This window comes from Muntiacus reevesi, chromosome 12 (assembly GCF_963930625.1).
Source record: "Muntiacus reevesi chromosome 12, mMunRee1.1, whole genome shotgun sequence".
Lineage (NCBI taxonomy): Eukaryota > Metazoa > Chordata > Mammalia > Artiodactyla > Cervidae > Muntiacus > Muntiacus reevesi.
Window position 1 is genome coordinate 73,672,544 of NC_089260.1, and position 19,384 is coordinate 73,691,927.

Sequence of the window (19,384 nt, forward strand, 5' to 3'; positions counted from 1 at the left end):
GTACCTGGGATTGCTGTTATTCCCAGATGCTCTGCAAGCTGTTTTGGATGAAGTGAAGAAAGGGAAAGACACCTTACCCTCTACGTCAGCCCACCTGGGACACGCTTTCTAACAACACCCTCCAGGCCTCCCGAGGCTCTGGAAGTTGCACGAGTCCTCCTGGGGTGGGGGCGGGGCGGGAGGAGGCAGGGACATTTCCCAGCTGTCGGCCACCCCTCGGGATAAGACCTCATTGCTGCAGGGGACGCAGATGTCATTCGGTGTAAAAAGTGAAAAACTACACTGGCGTAACAGTAATTATACTTAACATTTATGAGTACTTCTTACCAATAGAAGTCATTTATTTTCACTAGCTCACTTCGTCCTTGCTGTAACCCGCCGAGGCCAGTAGAATTATAGTCGCCAGTTTATAGATAGGGGAAAGCAAGGGCTGCAGGTGTTGAGTAACTGACTTCACCAGGGTTACACAGCTGCTAAGTGGCTAAGCTGGGATCTGAGTCCAGCCAGCTGGCGTCCAGGGTCTGCGCCCTTGGCTTCCACTGCCCTCCCAGTCCAGCACTTACCCTTCCAATAAATGCTCTCACCCTCCTGTATGAAGCCCTTGGCCCTGTGACTGGGCCATGAGACTTGGCAAGAGCCTGAGTGTCAGACGGAGCTGGAAAAAGTGCACTTTCCTATTTCGGCTCTGCCTGGGGCTGTGAGAACCCGTGAATTCAAAACTTCCCCAGTGTGTCCTTCAGCACCACGGACAGGGTCTGCGCCACCTTTATTTATCCAACTCCCAGCAATCTGCCTCAACCTACAAGGCTATTTGAGGGCACATAGGCAGCTAAACTTATTTCCCCCTAAATCCTTTAATTATGATAAAAATAGAAGACACTCGACCACAGTTATCCAGCTCGATAACCATGAATAATGCATATTAAGGCACAAGCTAAGAATAGGAGATGGGGGTGCTGATTAAGCCAGTCATGAACAAAGTGGATGAGACCCAGAGCTAGAGGCAAAGGGTATAAATACATCTTAGAAGTTTCACACATATAAACACATATATAATTTATAGTTTATGGTTCAGAGGCTCTATAGTGTAGTCATTGTCTAAAATAAGTTCCTCCCCACAAGGGACATGGGTTTTGAGGGTCAAGAGATCCCAGATAAAGGCATCTCTCTAGGGGAGGGCAGGGAACTGGCACTGGCCAGTGTGGTGTTAACAGTGGGGCATGTAGGGTCAGACACGGCCCCAGCCACCCTCGCCCACTGCTCTGTGCCCTCAGGCATGCCCCAGACTCCTTCAAGGAGTGGCAGAGGCTGATACTCATAAACTGAACAGCAGGCAGATGAAAAGTGGTCAATAAAAGGCTGACATCATGATACTTTCCACCACAAGGCATCTCTCTGAGACAATTCCAGACAAAAACCACCAAGCGCTGGCCACTGAATTCACCTTGGCTGCCAGTGCTAACGCCCCAAGGCCATCCTCTCAGACAGAATCTGTGACATAAAAGTGGATCCATCATCCCTTGCAAGGGCCCACGTCTCACCTACACCAGGCCCCCATGATATGTAGAGACAGCTGAGACCTTCCCAGGACCCGTCTTGGTCACTAGCTCTGAAAGGAGGTGCCGGGAAGAAAATCCATCAAGTAGCAGAGCCTGCTTGCTCCACTCCCACCCACCTGGGTAGTCCATCTCCACCTCTGCAAAATCCTCTCATCTCACAATTTCAAAGACCGCCTGCCTTTGAAAGACACCAAACAAAGAACCAGAGCCGGTGGGAGAGGCTGGGTCTTTCACATTGTGATGGCAGGAGGTGGGTCTGTCGTGTTGAGATGAGAGAACTGTCACTGTGACAGCTGGTCTGACCCTCCCCTGGAGTAGGGCCCCAGGCACCCCTGTGATGCTCACAGGAAGAGCTCCCAGCCAGCTCAGACTGCGGGCTAATCAGGACTGTGGGTAGCCACACTGCCACGCACCACTGGCTCTGCCCTGCGAGCTCTGCAGGGGCCACAGTGATTCTCTCTCTCTCTGTCACCCACGCCGATCCCACCCTGGCTCCTCCACCCACCCTGACTCTCAGGTGTGGAGGGCGGGTTAATCCTGCTCTAAAGCTCATGCCCCTCACTGTGCCATCCTTCCCCCACCCTCCTGCCAGTGCCTGGCCCTAGAGTGGGTAACTCTTACACTTCTGAACAAACCAGAGCTCATTATAGACTACTTTGCCCTCTTTCTGCACCTTCTACAATGAAAATGTCACTGTGTAAGAGCATTTACCTAAGACTCGGCGGCCTTTTCCACAAGAAAGAAAGAAGGTGATCCCCTCCACCTGAGCTCACTGCCCTCCAATCCTTTGGCCCCCTGATGGGAAGAGCTGACTCACTGGGAAAGACCCTGATGCTGGGAAAGACTGAAGGCAGGGAGAGAAGGGGACGACAGAGAATGAGATGGCTGGATGGCATCACTGACTCAATGGACATGAGTTTGAGCAAACTGTGGGAGTTGGTGACGGACAGGGAAGCCTGGCGTGCAGAAGTCCATGGGGCCACAAAGAGTCGGACACAACTGAACGAATGAACTGAACTGAAAATTCTATCTGCTACCGAGCCAACCAGCCCAATAAAACTCAGCTGAGTTTCTTCTACTTGCTCGCATTATTTTTTTTCTGGGGCACCGCACTGTGAAATCCAAGCACAAAATCCATACAAAGTTTTATTTATTGCCAGACAGGATTCCTGTGAAATTGCTGAAGAAAGGGCTTTTGGGTTATTTGGATTTTTTTTTTTTTAACCCCATCTACCACATGCTGAGTACAGAGTTGCTGACCCAAGCATGGCTTGGAGACACTTCGCCCTGATTCCATCCCGTGTTTCCCAAGGGCCCTCACCATCTAAAAGTTGTGATCCAGGCTCCTGAGCGGGGCTGTGAAGCCTGCTCCCCACCTTGTCCTTGGTTACTCTCCACTCTAGGGAAACGGGGTGTGTGGGGGCGGGTCTTCCCAGCACCAGATCTGGGCAGTTCTCTGCCAGAGGGCCCTGAAGAAGCACTTGTCACTCTTTTATGGACCTGAGCAATAGTTTCTAGCAGACAAATGAAAGGAAGACTAATAAAAGACAGGTTTTTACATGCACCTACCTAAGGGACTAAGGCAGGTACTGTCACGGGCAGTGCCAACCTCTTATAACACAGCCCTAAGGGATGGGCATCAATCGCCCCACTTTACAGATGATGAGACTGAGGCTCAGAGAGATACCACCTAAAAGTCACACAGCCGCTGCAGAACTGGTCCAAACCAGGTCTGCCCAACTCCCCAGACCTGCTTTCTTTCCAACACCTGAGCCCACATTTAAGCACAAAACAAAGGCTCCCTTTACCCTTATTTCCCCGTGTGCCAGATTTCCAGGCGAAAGCAGGGCACCCCGAAAGGGCAGACAGCTCCCCAAAACGGAACAAAGCCATGCAGAGGAAAACTGGATCGACACCCTGACTTCCAGACACCAGAGGGCGCTGTGGGTCCAGGAAGCGAGCGCAATGCAGCCTCTCCCGAGTTTCCTCCCCTGAAGGCGCTAGTCCCCACAGCAGGAGGACCCTCAGAATGAGAAAGGAGGCTCACTGGACGCCATGCAGTTTGGCCTTGTTTTTTTCTTTCTAAATCTTTCTCTCTCCGTGGGATCTCCAAGGAAAAAAGCCACTGTGCCCAGCCGGAGGAAACCTCACACCAACATCCTCGTCACGCTTATTCATTTATTTTGTCAACATGGAAGGACCAAGGGCACATAGAAGTCATTGCCCCTCCCTGCTCCCCCTGACTCTCCCCAAACTGGCCCAAACCAGCCCAGAGCAGTGGCTCTAGCCTCTCAGCATCATCACCATCATCACCATCATCACCATAACCATCACCATCGTCACCATCATCCCTGTCATCACTGTCACCATCATCATGACCATCATCTTCATCACCACCATCACATCACTATCATCACCATCACCATCATCACCACCACTATCACCATCATCACCATCACATCACCACCATCACCACCACCATCATATCACCATTATCACCATCACCATCATCACCACCATCATCACCATCATCACCACCACCATCACATCACCATCACATCACCATCATCACCACCATCACATCACCACCATCACCACCACCATCATATCACCATTATCATCACCACCATCATATCACCACCATCACATCACCATCACATCACCATCATCACCATCACATTACCATCATCATCATCACATCACCATCATCACCACGACCATCATTTCACCATTATCACCATTATCACCACCACCATCATCACCATCATCAGCATCACATCACCATCATCACCATCACATCACCATCATCACCATCATCACATCACCATCATCACCATCACCATCATCACATCACCATCATCACCATCACCACATCACCATCATCACGAAGACAGAACTGCCAACGATGATGGGTTAACAAGAACAGTAGTGTCATCCATTAGGAGGGCAAAGGGCAGTGGATGAATCCTCTGAGCAACCTCTCATGGTAGAACTATTATTTCCTTTCCTATCTTGTACAGAAAAGGAAAGTGAGGCTCAAAATAGCCCAAGGGGAGACACACAATCAACATGGATTTGAAGCTGAGTCCTTCTGACCGCAGTCTGGGACCCCTCTACGGGCCCCTGGTCCTGGATGATGGAGGTCCGCACTCCAACCACCCCTTCACTCCTTAGACAAGCACGGATTTAGTCGCAGATGTCTCCCAGACACTGTGAAGGAGGGCTCAAGGCCCTTTTTCTCTCTCCATGTCCCCAGTGCCTGAGGCACAGGCAGCCCCTACAAGCCTTTCTCCCTTCCCTGAGCCTGACTTCGTACATATTGAAACACTGAGGGAGCAGAACCCCGGGGCAAATATGGGGTAGAACAGGAACCAGAGAGGATGTTAATTTCCAAAACGAAGGGCAGAAGCAGCCCAGGAACAGAGCACCACACCCCAGTCTTGGGCTGGGAGAGTCAAGGGGCCAAGTCAAGGGGCAGTGCTTCAGCTGTGTGACCCTGGGCCAGTCACTCATCTTCTCTGAGTCTCAGTTCGCTCAGCTATAGGATAAAGGGCACTCAATCAGCCTCCCAGCTTCCCTTCACTTTAGTAACCATCAGGGATTGTGTTTTCTAGCCATCTCACTAGCAGTGACCTTGGGCAGGTCACTTGACCCCTAAGCTAGTTCTCTCATCTGTGAAAAGGGCAGGGACTGCTTTCCCTGAAGCATGGTGTGAACGCTGACACATACAGCATGGGATACAGCTTACAGCGTGCGCGGCCTTCACAGAGGCTCATGCACATTGTCACACTGGTTAACTGCGTCACCAAAAATTTAAAAAAAAAAAACAGCACAATTCAGAGCAATATGATTTCCAGACACATCAGGCTCCTGTCCATCCAATCTGTTTGGTATTCTGCAACTGCTTTCGAGAGAATATTCAAGCAAAAAAGCCAGTCTGTGAAACTCTTTCCAAGTGCGTGAGTCACCAGTGGCCTTCTCCCTGCCGTGGATTCAATCATCCCCTTGACTCACCCTGGCCTCCTGCATCCTTGTAGGAGAAGCAGAGGCTCCAAGTTACGGAAGGTGGCCCAGGGCCTCGGGCTGAGGGTGGGCTGATGACCAAGCCTCAGAACAGCCACCTGCAAGGGCCTTTATGCATCATCACACCCACTCTCTCGTTTCCACTGATGAGGAAGCAGGGACCCAGAGATGGAGGTGACTCACCCCAAATCGCACAGCTCATATATGGCAGAATCTAAACTCAGACTTTACTAAAAATGCCCAACTGCAAGAGAATGTCATCTGAGGACAGAGCCAGGCATGCCAGAGTCCCTCCTGCCAGTGCCACGTGTGTGAGGAGGTGCCCCCTCGGGGCCTCTGACCCGGCAGCTGACCCTCAGGTCTGAGGGTAGTGCCGCAGCCTGGACCCCAGGGCACCAGGGAGGCGCCTCTGGGCATCGGGAGGAGGCAGCCTGACCTGAGCGCAACCAGAACGGAAGGGCAGAGATGCAGCTGCTTCTCCCAGGAGAAGGGGCGCCTGTCAGTTTCTCCTGGCAACACCAACACATGAGATGGACCGCATGTCACTCAGAACTCAGGCTGGACCAGGACTCGGGCTGAGCGCCCTGACTTCAAGAGGGCTCTGGTAGCCCCAATCCTGAGCCCGAGGAGCACCTGGGTGTCCTGTTAATACCCTGTGCTCTGGCCCTGGGCCCTCAGGAACCAGCATGCTGGCAACTATCAAACCAAGTTCCATGTGTGATGCTTTGAGCCTACACAGGAGCCGTGAAAGGAGGTCCATCGGCCCTGCTTCAGGCATCAGGAGACAGAGACTCTGACAGCAGAGCTGAGAGCAGCACCGGCCGCCCAGGTCTATGGGTGCAAAGCTCGCGTTATGCCGTCTGGTCACGCTGTCTCTCCAAGGGCTTTGTATTCTTGTGCGGTAGTTACCATGCATATGTGCGTGTGCCTGTGCTTTTAATACAGGTAAACAAAGAGAAGTTCATTTGGAACCAATGAAGACACAAAGGAATATAACAGACAAAATAAAGACCCTCACAGCCTGGCCACCCACAGACAACCAGAGGTTAACAATGAGAATTTGCTTCCAGAATTAATCTCTTTTCCACACACGCACATGCATACACACAATGTGTGGGTCACACTGCGTAGATATTTTGCAAAGTGTTTTAAAAATTAACAAAATATCTTCATTTTCTGGGTCATTAATTATCCTTCTAAATGTGACTACGTGTCCCTAAGTGTTATTGCATTACGGAGCTGTTCCATTGTGTTACGGAGCTGCATGACGACCCCTCATTCTACAGTGTCGTAGCTGTCGACAGAGCAATAGCTGTTTCCAGACCAGCTTATAGATTTCGCTGAAGGAAACGTGTGGCTGTGTACTTGTGCACAACCTCAATTTATCTCCTGAGAGTAAATCTCTAGACCTGAATGAACTAAATGAAAGGTACTCTACAGAGAAAATGGGCTGGGCATGTGAGAGCTCTGTTTCCATAGTAACTTGACAGAGCAGCACCTGCTTTACATCATCAACCCCATGCAAGAGGTTGATGTGAGCCCCCCAGAGTCCAGTGCTCTGCATCCTGAGTCTGCAAGTTCCCAGACTCTGACAAAACGATCAACATGAATGTATGTTGCAAAGTCTTGCAGCTGCTCTCCTGAGAAACGGGAGATGCAGCTTTGATCACTGGCATGAGTAGAAGATGGCATTTTTAGGGACTGTTTTATTGCTTCTTCTAGGCGGGCACTTTAAGAAAGCATCCCCCTCTTTCCCAGGATCTGTCGAGTGTATGCATCATCACCACAATGGATGAAGGTTAGAGAAGGTGCAACATTCATATCTGGGGAGCACGTCACAAGCCTCCATCCCTCCATCTGTCCAGTCCTGCTGCTGCCGCCTGCCCTCTGACCCTCCTCACCTCCCTTCTGTGCTTCTGCAACAATCTCCTGGCAATTACCCAAGCTCCTCTGGTCTCCCCCCTACTACTGGTACCTGCTATTCGAACTTCCTCAGCATGTCTGATCACGCACAGACCGTCCTTCCCATCACTGCAAACAAGACTGGCCAGGTTTTGATACTGAATGCCCAGCGTGCTGGTCCTCAAACCACACCTGCAGCTCCGTATCCCACTTCCCAGGAGCCCCGTGAAGCACCTGTGCTCTTAAGCACTGTGGAGTATCCACAACCTAGACAAGCCTTTCCCTCCTCGCACTTCACACTGAGGCATTCAGCAAGAAGACCGCTTCCCTCCCACCCAATTCTTACCAGCAGTATCAGGGCACATACAACTCTCCTGAACCCAAGGCCCTCATCCTAGTCCGGGCCACCTCCAAGGCCCCTGGAGGAGTGAGACAATGGGGAGGTGCTTACCTTTTCGCCCTTTTCTCCTTGCACAAAAGGTCCTCTGCCCTGGAGGAGGAAAGCAGAAGACAGAGGTTTGCTACAGAGCATCTCCACAGCATGGCATCACACATGGCGAGTGTGCCTGGGATTCGAAACAGTTGGCTGCTTTCTCATAAGCTCTGCCAAGGAACCTCTGAAAGTCGTCTATCATTCACTGAGTGTTGATTCTCATGAGTTTTATTTCATTTTCCTGATGACTCAATATGATGGTAGTATTCTTTTTTCCACATCAGCTCTTTTAAGATATAATCTGTTGTTTAGTCGCTAAGTCACGCCTGACTCTTTGTGACCCCCATGGACTATAACCCACAAGGTTCCTCTGTCCATGGGATTCTCCATGCAAGAATACTGGAGTGGGTTGCCATTTCCTTATCCAGGGGGATCTTCCCAACCCAGAGATCGAACCTGAGTTTCCTGCACTAGCAGGCAGATTCTTTACCACTGAGCCACCAGGGAAGCCCAAGATATACTCTACACAGCATATAATTCACTTATTTCCAATTCCATTTAGTACATTTACAGAGTTGTGCAACACAACCACAATCAATTTTAGAACGTTTCATCACCCCTCCTAAGAACCCCATATCCACAGTCGTCGCTCCCCTTTCCCCACCCTCTGCTCTGGCCAGCAATCATTCTGTTTTCTGTCTCTGTAGGTTTGCCTATTCTAGACATTTTATATAAATGGAATCATACAATATGTGGGCTTTTATGACTGGTTTCCTAGCCAGTGTTCTCTTAGCAAAGTGTTTTCAAGGTTCACTCTCCTTATGGCCTGTATCAAACCTCATTCTATTGCAGAACAAAATGTCACTACATGGCTAAGACATATTTTATTTATCTGTTCATCAGGTGATGAACATTTGGGTTGTTTCTGCTTTTGGTTATGATGAATAATGCCGCTATGAAAATCCATGGACAAATTTTCATACAAACACGTGTTTTCATTTCTCTTGGCTATATACCTAGGAGTGGAACTGCTGGGTCTTATTCTGTTAGTAATTCTGTGTTTAACCCTTTAAGGAGTACCAAATGGTTTTTCAAAGCAGTCGCAGCATATATGCGGGCTCCAACTTCTCCACATTCCTTGTTGAGCACCTGTTACTGCAAGTGGAGCACTGACATCTCTAATCCTTGGTGATGAATTATTTATCTCTCATTTCAATTCTCAGTATCTACTTCACGTATTTAGGGGTTCTGTTCTTAGGTGCACACGTGTTGGTAATTGTTGCATATTTTTGAAGGATCAACATCTTTATCATGATGAAATGCTCCCCTTTGTTTCCATTAACTTTTTAATGCCTACTTTCTCTGGTATGGCTGTAGTCACTCCAAGCTTTAATGTTTTCAATTTGTAGAATGTATACTGGCCACATTTTCATTTTCAGCCTATTTATATATTTGAATGTAAAGTATGTCTCCTCTAGACACAACACAGCTGGATCTTGCTTTTATGTCCAGTCTGAAAATCTCTGCTTTTTAAATTAGTTTGTATAATCCATTTACAGGCAATGCTGTTTCTGATATAGGTATATTTACATATGCCATCTAACTTTTCCATTTTCTATGTTTCCTAACTTTGTTCCTTTTTTCCTTCTTTATTACTCTTTCCTTTACTACATGAATACGTTTTTAGTGCAATATTTTAACCTCTTTAAGGCTATTTTCACTATATACTTTTAAATTCTTTTTCTTGGAGGTTGTTTGAAGTTTACTGTATATGTCTTAACTTTTCAAGGTCAACCTCAGACTTATACTAACTTACTTCCAGTGAGACTGAGAAATATACTCCTATGTGACCTATTCCATCTGCCCCCTTTTTGAGCTACTGTCTTAGAAATATTTATTAAGCACCCAGTGATACATTGTTATAATTATTGCTTTGAAGTTGTCATCCACCTACATTCCGCCTCAATTATTTCTGGGGATGAGTCAGCTGATGCTGTTATTGGGGTCTGCTTCCACATCATGAGTCATTTTTCTTCTGCTGCTTTCCCATTTTTTGTTTTGTCTTCCAGCATTTTTTATTGATATTATTTTCTTGGGCTCCAAAATCACTGCAGATGGTGACTGCAGTCATCAAATTGAAAGATGCTTGCTCCTTGGAAGACTCCTAGACAGCATATTAAAAAGCAGAGACATCACTTTGCCAACAAAGGTCCTTATAGTCAAAGCTATGGTTTTTCCAGTAGTCATGTATGGATGTGAGAGTTGGACCATAAAGAGGGCTGAGCACTGAATAACTGATGCTTTTGAATTATGGTTCTTGAGTAGACTCTTGAGAGTCCCTTGGACTTCAAGATCAAAGCAGTCAATCCTGAAGGAAATCAACACTGAATATTCATTGAACGACTGATGCTGAAGTTGAAGCTCCAATACTTTGGCTACCTGATGTGAAGCGCTGACTCACTGAAAAAGACCCTGAGCTGGGAAGGATTGAGGGCAGGAGGAGAAGGGGACGACAGAGGGTGAGACGGTTGGATGGCATCACCAACTCGATGGACATGAGTCTGAGCAAACTCTGAGAGACGGTGAAGGACAGGGAGGCCTGGCGTGCTGCAGTCCATGGGGTTGCAAAGAGCTGGACACGACTTAGTGACTGAACAACAAATTGACACTATGACGTTTCTAAGGGTGGATCTCCTTTTGCCTTTCTTGACTGGAGTCACTGAGGCTTTCTGAGTGTGTAGATGACCATGCTTCATCAAGCTTGGGATGTCTGTAGACAAGATTTCTCTGATTACTTTTTATGCTCCTCTCCTGGTTACCGTATTATGCGCCCTCTGATTGACTTCACGGGCCCCCACATTTCTCTGAGGCTCTTCATTTCTATTCATTATTTTTTCTCTCTGATCTTCCGTTTAAGTAATCTCCCCTGATTTATTTTCAAGAATTCTGGCTCTTTCTTCATCCAGTTCAAATCTGTTATACTTCTTTATATTCTGTATTCGATGAGATATTGTCACAACACTCCCCTCCATTTCCTTCAGAATGGTTTCCTTTAGTTCTTTGGATATAATTTAATGGCTACTTTGCAGGCTTTGTGTGTTAAATCTGACATCTGAGACCTCTCGCTGGCTGTTTCTGGCCACCTGCTTTTTTCCCCGTGAGGGAGTGAGATGGGTGTTTCACTAGCCCCCACCTCATAACATTGAGCTGAAGGTTAAGTGAGAAGGAATACGGTCAAACAGACTCAGGTAGACAGAACTGGGTACACAGCATACACTGTTCAATCAGCAGGTCTTCCTACCTCCGTGCTGATTTGCACAGATCAGGTGCTCCCCACCTCTACAGGAGACAGGTATTCACGGTGCGGGTGAAAGGTGTAGCTCAGCAGGTGAGCGCAAGACTCAGGTTAAAACAGGTTCAAATCTCACCTCTGACACATGCAGGCTCCGTGATAACAAGCATATCATACAAGTCTGAAAACCCTGTATCCTTCATATCAGAGAGGTGATGGGACCATGTTCTGGGGTGGGATGAGTTGGGAGGTTGAGATTGGCATATAGACGCTATTGATACTATGTCTAAAATAGATAACCAGTGAGAACCTAACAGTACCGCACAATGAACCCTAATCAATGCTCTGTGGCCACCTAAATAGGAAGGGAATCCAAAAACGAAGGGGTATGTATGGCTGAGTCACTGCACTGTACAGCAGAAACCAACATAACACTGTAAATCCACTGTATACTCCACTGCATGTGGGTTCCCTCCCTACTCCTTGGAAACACTTGTTTTAAATTTTTATTGGAGTATGGTTGACTGCTGATGAAGGGCAGGCGGTACAGTTACAATTACAAGCTCTCAGATGATGACGTGAGCAGTGGTATCTGCCAAGCTACCTCGTCTAGGAGAGTGACTCTGCCTTGCCTGTCTTGTCTCAGGGAAGCCCTTGAGCACAGAACCTAAAAGGAACTGGCTATACTCGCTCTCATTCACTGGCCACCTACCACGGCCCAGGCATTTTATAGACAAAAGTTGTTACTTTCTTTACATTGCTAGTGGAGTAAATGAGATTTTCAGAGATTAAGAGACCAATCTCACAGTCACGCAGCTAATGAAGCCTGGAGCCAAGGCCAATGGCTGGGGCCCACCTACTCTGAATCTGTGCCGTTGCTGCTAGGAGATGCAGCTCCCATCTGGAGCACAGGACTCCGGGGGTTGGGAGTGGGGTGGTGCGGGATGAGGCCACAGCGGCCGGGAGGCCCCCCATGCCCGTGGAGAGGGGTCCCCCTCCCTAGCCGTGGTGGACAGGCCTCCACTCACCGTGTCTCCTTTCTCTCCCTTGGGTCCAGGAGCTCCCACCGGCCCAGTGGCTCCCATGTCTCCCTGAGGGGCGGAAACCAGATACAACGCCAGGTCAGGTCCCCGGTCGGTCAGGCTCCCCGACACTGGCCGCCCACGGCCCACCTTGCCCCCATTTCCCAGAAGCGACTGGTTTCGTCACTGCCAACTGCACCGTGAGGCCAGGCCTCCCACTTCCGGAGAGGAGAAAAGCATCTGAATGACTTCCCCAACCTCCTAATTCCAGGAGCCCAGGGCAGCTTGAGACAGCGGGTGGGTGAAAGCCTCGCACGCTGGTCGCTGGGAGTGGGAATGGGAGCTTCCACGCATCCTACCAGACCCAGCTCGGGCGGGGGCCCCAGGAATCCTGGAGCCCCCAGGCAGCTTCAGGGCCCCCCCTGGTCCTGCACCCCCACCCACTCTCCCATCGCCCTGCCCTGCCTCTTCCTCCTGCCTCCGAGTCCTGGGGACCCGGCTCCCTGTCACCCACAGGTACATCCTCGCATCCAGAGAGGGCCTGGGCACCCGGGTCCACCAGGCCATGCCTGTGGACATGACCTGAGTGACCTCTAGGTAAACGGAGCCAAGGGACTCACAAGTGTTTACACAGCCTCCTACCCATGGACGGGCTGGGACACGGATGAAGGGCCAGGACGGCTGACCAGCCACGGGACAGCCAGGCTCCCCCACAGGTGGCGGGGCCTCTTCTCTCCTGGGAATCCTTGTCACCTTGCCTCCTCTCCCAGGGCCAGGGGGCAGGCTCTGCCACCCGCACACCCCGGATCTGTTCCACCAGAGCCCCTGCATGGTCGCTCTGTGAACAGTCACTGCTTCAGACAAAACATTGTCTACTTAGAGGCTCTCACGGCCCCAGATGGCTCTTCTCCCTTCTTTCACCTGCCAGCCAGCCGAGGAGTCGAGGTTACAGCCTGGGGGTGCCCAAGCAGAAACCCCAGCTCTCCTCTTTGCAGAGAACATGGGGCACCCTTGGATCCCCGAGCTGCTTGAGTGTGTGTGTGTGACTGTGTGAGTATATGTGTGCATGCCTGTGTGTGTGTGCACATGTGTGCACATCTGTGTGTGTGTGTGTCTGTGTGTGCACACGTGTGCACGCCCATATGTGTCTGTGTGTGTCCTCTCCATCCTAGCAGACTGGGGGCAGAGGGGAGCAGGGTGAGAGGAGCAGAGATGAAGGAGATACACACAGAGGAAGGAAGAAGGGAAAAGACAAAAAGGGACCTTAGCAGGCACTCCACAGCGGATCACTGAACTTGACCATCATCCATGCAGGTGAGGGAGGGGGAGAGGGAAGGAAAGGGGGAGGGGAGAATGAGGTAGGGAGGAGGGAAGAGAGGCATCCCTGTGTCTCCATCCTTACATTCAGCCCCTCTTTCTGACATCAGACCAGGTGATGGCCACTGGGCCACGCTGACCTCTGCCCTCAGCCTCTGTGTGACCCACCCCCAGGGGCAATCCACATCTTCCTGGGTCTCAGCTTTCTGAGACCAAAATCATGATGGGAGATGACAGCCCCGTCCTGCCCCATAAATGCTGCAAACCTGGGCAGTGGTAGAGAGAGAAAAGGCTGCTCCCTGAATGAGGAAAGGGGAGCCCCCGGGGAAAGACCTGGCTTTGAGCATTGGTGAGCTTGGAAAACGTGCACAGAAATAATTCCAACCCATTTAAACAGATAGATCGCAGGTGCAAAACAGACTGTTTACAGCCCAACCCCCAAAGTTTCTGGAATACAGAGGCCTGAAAGGATGGATGAAGGGCTAGCTGACCACAGAGAACTGAGGCTGCTGGAACAAACAAGATCTGAGCCTGGGCGTGCGCGTTCCACCTCCTTCCAGCTCACACTGTCGAGCTGAGAAATGGACCTTCTGAGCTGTGAAGAGACTCAAAGGTTCCGAACTTCATGGCACTTGCTCTATTCTTCCATCTCAACAAGCTCAGAAGAAAAACCCCACAGGACAGTAAACTAACACACCACTGTTTTGGTTTTGTTTTTTTTTTTTCCTTTCTTACAAAGAGAGCAAATCAAAACATCCTCAGGCTCAAAGGACTCGTCTGTGGTTCCAGTACTGACCTTTGGGCCGGGGAGTCCAACGGGGCCATCGAAGCCTTTCTCACCCTAAAGGAAGAAGGACAAAAGAAACAAGTAAGGCTCTGTCTTAATCTCCCCCTTCTCTCTTCACTGGCGGGCGATCCCAGGCGCAGGCTCGTAAGCTAGTCTCTTAGCAAGCCACGTGCTGATCAGTAAGCTGCAGAATTCATGGCAGCTGAGAGCTCCTGATCCTGAACTGCCAACCTGCATGGGGAGCTGGGACCTGGCCTCCAAATACAGCTCCTGGTGGGGAGGCCAACCATCAGTCGACAGACGCCAACCTCAAACTCCGGGGAGCATCACCCAATAACCCATTCCATCCGTTGCTTCATACCCTGCCTAGATCCCACCTTCCCATCAACTCAATAGTGATTTAATACAGTGGCTGAAAACATAGACAAACAGTGCTTCAGTCTTTGCCATCTGGAATTTATGAGCTTATGAAAGTAGAGACAATCAGACAGTCTTCATCCAGTGTGATAACTACCACGGTAGATGGAACAAGAGGGTGAGAAAAGGGTCATAGCATCACACAAATAGCAGGTATTGAATGAATAATTACTGAACAGATGGATGTGAAAGAAGAAAGGAAGGATAGAAGGAGGGAGGGAGTCGAAAGGAGGGGAAAGGAGGAGCAGGGAAGGGGAGCCAGGAGGAAAGAAGGAGGAAAATCAGACAACAGTGTGAGGAGAAAAGGATTCTCTGCGGAAGTCTTGAAAGAAGAACAGGCATTAGCCAGATAAAAAGGAGGGAAGGGGAAAAGGTGTTCTAAGCAGAAGAACCTACACATGCACACTCCAGAAGGCAAGGAGGATCACGACCCCTCCACGGAACAGGACGCTCCTGCCTGCCTGGAAACTGGGAGGGGAACGTGGAGTGAAATAAGGCAAGAAGGGCAACTGGGAGCCACCAGGCACCGCGCAGAGGAGGACAGCCGGGGGAGGGGATCGGAGGCCAAGCCGAGGTCAGTGGCCACCCAGCGGGTGTCTGTGAGCTGGGGACAGGGAAGGTGGGTGGGAAGAGAGGACGGAAGCCTGCTTGACCCCAGACTTCCCCGCAGGGGTCCTCGCCAGGGCAGGGCTCGGGGAAACCCTGAACTGGGCAGAGCCCCACTGGCCGCCCTCCCTGGCACAGTGCAGCTGGGCCAAACCTCGCACTGCTGCAGTCACCCTTCTCTTAGGGATTTTTAACGGAAAACAAAGACTGCTAAGATTTAAATGGGTTTGGATGGCTGCTTTTGTTATGACATTGACGGGTGGGAACCTGATCAGCAGGTCTTAGTCAGAGGCCTGAAGCCCTGAGTGCGCGCCCAGGGCGCCTGGAGGAGGAGGAGCCCTGCCCGGCACCCTGGGGGCACACACTCTGACTCCTTCCCCGGCTTCTCCCAATCAGAACCCAGTACCAGGCCAGAGGTGCCCCACTTCACCGACTCCCCAGAAAAGCTTCAGCTTGCAGCATGACTGGGCTGGCTCCTCGAGGCCTCCCAACAGGCAGGGCCACGGTCTGACCACCCCACCTGACTGAGGGGCCCTCTGGGAGGAAAGAAGAGAGAGTGAGGGAGAACAGAGGAGAGGGATGGTAGGGAGGAGAGGCTGCCACAACAGGCAGGTTTACTGAAACAGAACTGTTGGGAAATTCCTGCAGTGTGTTCTCTCCAAGTAACCTCAGTCACCACTCTGTATGCTGGCCTGTCTCCCAAGACCCCTGCAAAGTCGGGGGGGACCCGCCGCATGCCGGCCCCAAGCTGGGAGGGGTAGACAGAACGATGGATATGCCGAACACAGGAGATGGAGGGCCCTGGGGCCACCTGTCGAGCAGAGCCTCGTGGAGACCAACTCCAATTTGTCATTCTGGTGTTATTTGTTTGTTCTGCTCCAACAGTGGAAATTTTTTTCTTATTAAGAAGGCTGCTGGCCTACAGAAAAACAACAGATGAAGGCCCCAGGCGTCCAAGAAGACATTTTATCTAGACAAACGGGAGGTGGTGTGGTAGTCAGAAACACACTGGGTTTTAAAAGAAGAGGTGCTAAACTCTTCCTATATGCATTTAGATTGCACAGTATGGCCAACGGAGCACAGAGAGATGCGGGTGGACCCCACAGAGCCACCTGAACCCTCTGCCGCTGCCCTGCTGACACATTCTCAAAGCAAATCCGGCTGTTTAGTTGCACAGGGGTGACGAGGACACCAGGAGGCAGAGAAACTTTGAGAGGACATCATTATCAGGAAAATGTTCACCCCAGTGGGGTCTGAGGGACCCCCCTCCCAAAGCCCACAGAGATCCAGAAGAAGTCCCAGGAGCAAGAATCGTCCCCAGACCCAAGAGTTACCTGGAGCCCAGGGTCATTCTGCCCTGGCAGCCCACGTGCATGATGGGAAATTCCCACCTCCACTGCTAGTGCTGTGAGCTCTGGGCCCACTGAGCTCTGGGGCCCCAAGCCTGCGGCTGACGGTGGACTGTGTACCTTTTCTCCAGGTGGGCAGGAGCAGTTGATGGTCTTCAAAAACCCGATCTGCTCACTGCCGGAGGTGGGCGGCGGCTGGGGCAGGGGGGAGGGTTCCGTCAGCACGGTCACCTGACACTGGGAGGAGAGCACAGTGGTCAGAACCTGGCTTCTCGTCCAGCAGCCTGGAGTGCCTCCCTGTCCAGACAAGGGGGAGCAGGGAACCCTGAGGAGGCCAGAGCCTGAGCAGGACGGGCAAGTATCTGACGGTAGGTCCTGGCACCCCGAGACCTCAGAGTCAGATGGGCATGGAGCCAGGCTCATCTGGAGTCAGATGAGCCAACGGGTCTAGGCTCCTCCACTGGCCTCTCAGCAGCCTGCGGGAACTCCTTAACACCTCTGAGCCTCAGTGTTAACCTCTGCAAAATAGGGACAAGGGCGTTTCCATCATAATGCGGTGAGAAGGGTTTGGTGGGACTGAACTGAAGTATCGAGCTCAGAGTCTGGACACCAGGAGCCCCGCAAGTACCAGATAATGACTTATTTCCCTCCTTTCCCTCCCTTCTTTCCTCTTTCCCTTCCCCTCCCCTGCCTCCCTCCTTCTTTCCCTTCATTCTCTGCTGATTTAATCTGTCTTCCTCCCCTTCCTTCCTCTCCTCTCTCAACAGCCGGGCTCATCTGACTCTGCAGCCCCACCTCTGACAAGGGCCACCTCTGGGCGCCCGTGCCCGACGGTCCTCCTGAGACGGGACATTGACCGGGCGCTCACCGTACTCAGGACCTGGGCCAGCCAAGCACAATGCGGGGGTTTAGCCTTCAGCCCTGGAAGGCAGGATTGCTGAAGCATCCTTGGGATGGGTCCTCAGTAAAGAGAGTGCAGAGGAGGCACCTGGGTGGAGACGGAGGTGGGGAGGTCCCAGGACAGGCAGAACTGCACAGAGGGTCCAGGCACACCAGGCAGTCTGGTCCAGCCCTCTGTTCCTGACCCCAAGCTGCCTCCCCAGTCTTGCTAAAGAGCCCTGAGCACCAGCAGTACCGAGGCCATTCTCTCCTGGGGACAGGCACCAACCTCTGCCCCTCACTACCCAGAGCTGAGCCCCCGTGGCTGCTGACTGAGGCCAGAGGGACCTGCATCCCTAACCCACGCCCCACCAGACCCAGAACTGGAGCCCCGGTGATGACCAGCGGGCTCCCTCCCAGGCCGCACTCTGATGGCGGGTGTCCTGATTCTGCTCCCAGGCCCTGGACATCCCCTCCTCAGGGGGCCGCGGGGAGGAAGTCAAGGGCCCACCCCCCCCCAACCCCGCCAGGTAGAGTGTCTGCTCACCGGACCCGAGGGGATGTCACAGCAGGTCTCCAGTTCCGCGTGTCGGGAGTCACAGTAAATCACGACCCGCTGGAGGTCAAACTGGGAGGGGAAGCGAGGTCAGAGGATGAGTTTTGGGGGGCTCGGAACCCAGACTCCCCCCTGGTATCAGGCAGAGCCCGCTCAGGGATCCGGCCCACTTCCTCCTTGGGGTCCTGCATGGTAGTCTGACCCCCAGCTGAATGTCAGAGGGAGCCAAGGTGTCATCTACTGACATCCCGTCCTTCCAAAAGTGCAAGCCCCGCAAAGAGCGAGTGAGCACAGGCTAGGAGCAGAGTCTCCTATTTTCCATGTGTCAGGCCCCCTCGCACGCCCCTCCGCTCCCCGCTCACTGCCGCTGAGGTCACTACAGGCTGGGCTGTGAGGCGGTCACCAACAGTCTCCAAAGGTTCAGCGTGTTCCTCTTTTCAACTCTTCAGCATCTCCACAGGGTGTCTTAACTGAACTTTTTTCATATCACAAATCTGCTTCTATCACTGTCTTAAATACCACTGCACCCTTAATATAAAGGGCTCTATTACCCCATTTTCTCCATGAAAGCACCTGGAGAGACACCAGCATATTCAAACCCAAGACCTGTTGGTTATGATGGTAAAACATCAAGGCAACCTAAATACCCACCAACAGGAGAACAAATAAGCAAAACATACACTAAAATAAAGTATTATGAAGCAGCTAAAAGGAATAAAAGTTTAGGCACATAATTTTGAAAGGAAAAAGTCAGTATGTGACTATACATGCTGTACATTATTACATACATTTCAAAATATACAGCACACATCCAACAACACTACATTCAATCACAGAAATGCAAATACATGGGAAAAAAAAAAGAAACAGCTTAGGGAAGAGCTAGCTATTGCAAATCGTGATTCGTTTACATTTTGGCAAGCGGGGGTAGATCCTTCCAGTCAGAAGGCTAGAATGACTTCAGTTTGAAGATAGTGCGTAAGTGTGTGTATCTGTGTGTGTAGGTGTCAGAATGCACCTCTAGAGGAGAAAATACATTAGAGGAAAGAGGAGAAGAGAGACAAGGAGGAGGGAAGACAAAGAAAAAAGAATGATGGGATGAAGATGGAAGGACTGCTCTTTCCAGCTACTGAATCATTCCTAGTTAACATTCCAGGCTGGCGGACTAAGGATGCTTTTCACTTATTTCCCACATACTTGCCTATATTTTCCTAATTTCCGACAACCAGAGAAGGGAAAAGA

At 51.0% G+C, this 19,384-nt stretch overlaps 1 protein-coding gene across 1 annotated transcript in view; it reads right to left on the minus strand.

The window, feature by feature from the left end:
• COL22A1 (collagen type XXII alpha 1 chain) overlaps window positions 1-19,384 on the minus strand; it is a 221,714-nt gene that overhangs the window by 139,834 nt on the left and 62,496 nt on the right. Inside the window, 5 exon segments of the mRNA XM_065902959.1 lie at window positions 7,936-7,974; window positions 12,238-12,300; window positions 14,345-14,389; window positions 16,828-16,944; window positions 18,134-18,214. Coding sequence (XP_065759031.1) covers window positions 7,936-7,974; window positions 12,238-12,300; window positions 14,345-14,389; window positions 16,828-16,944; window positions 18,134-18,214 — 345 coding nt within the window.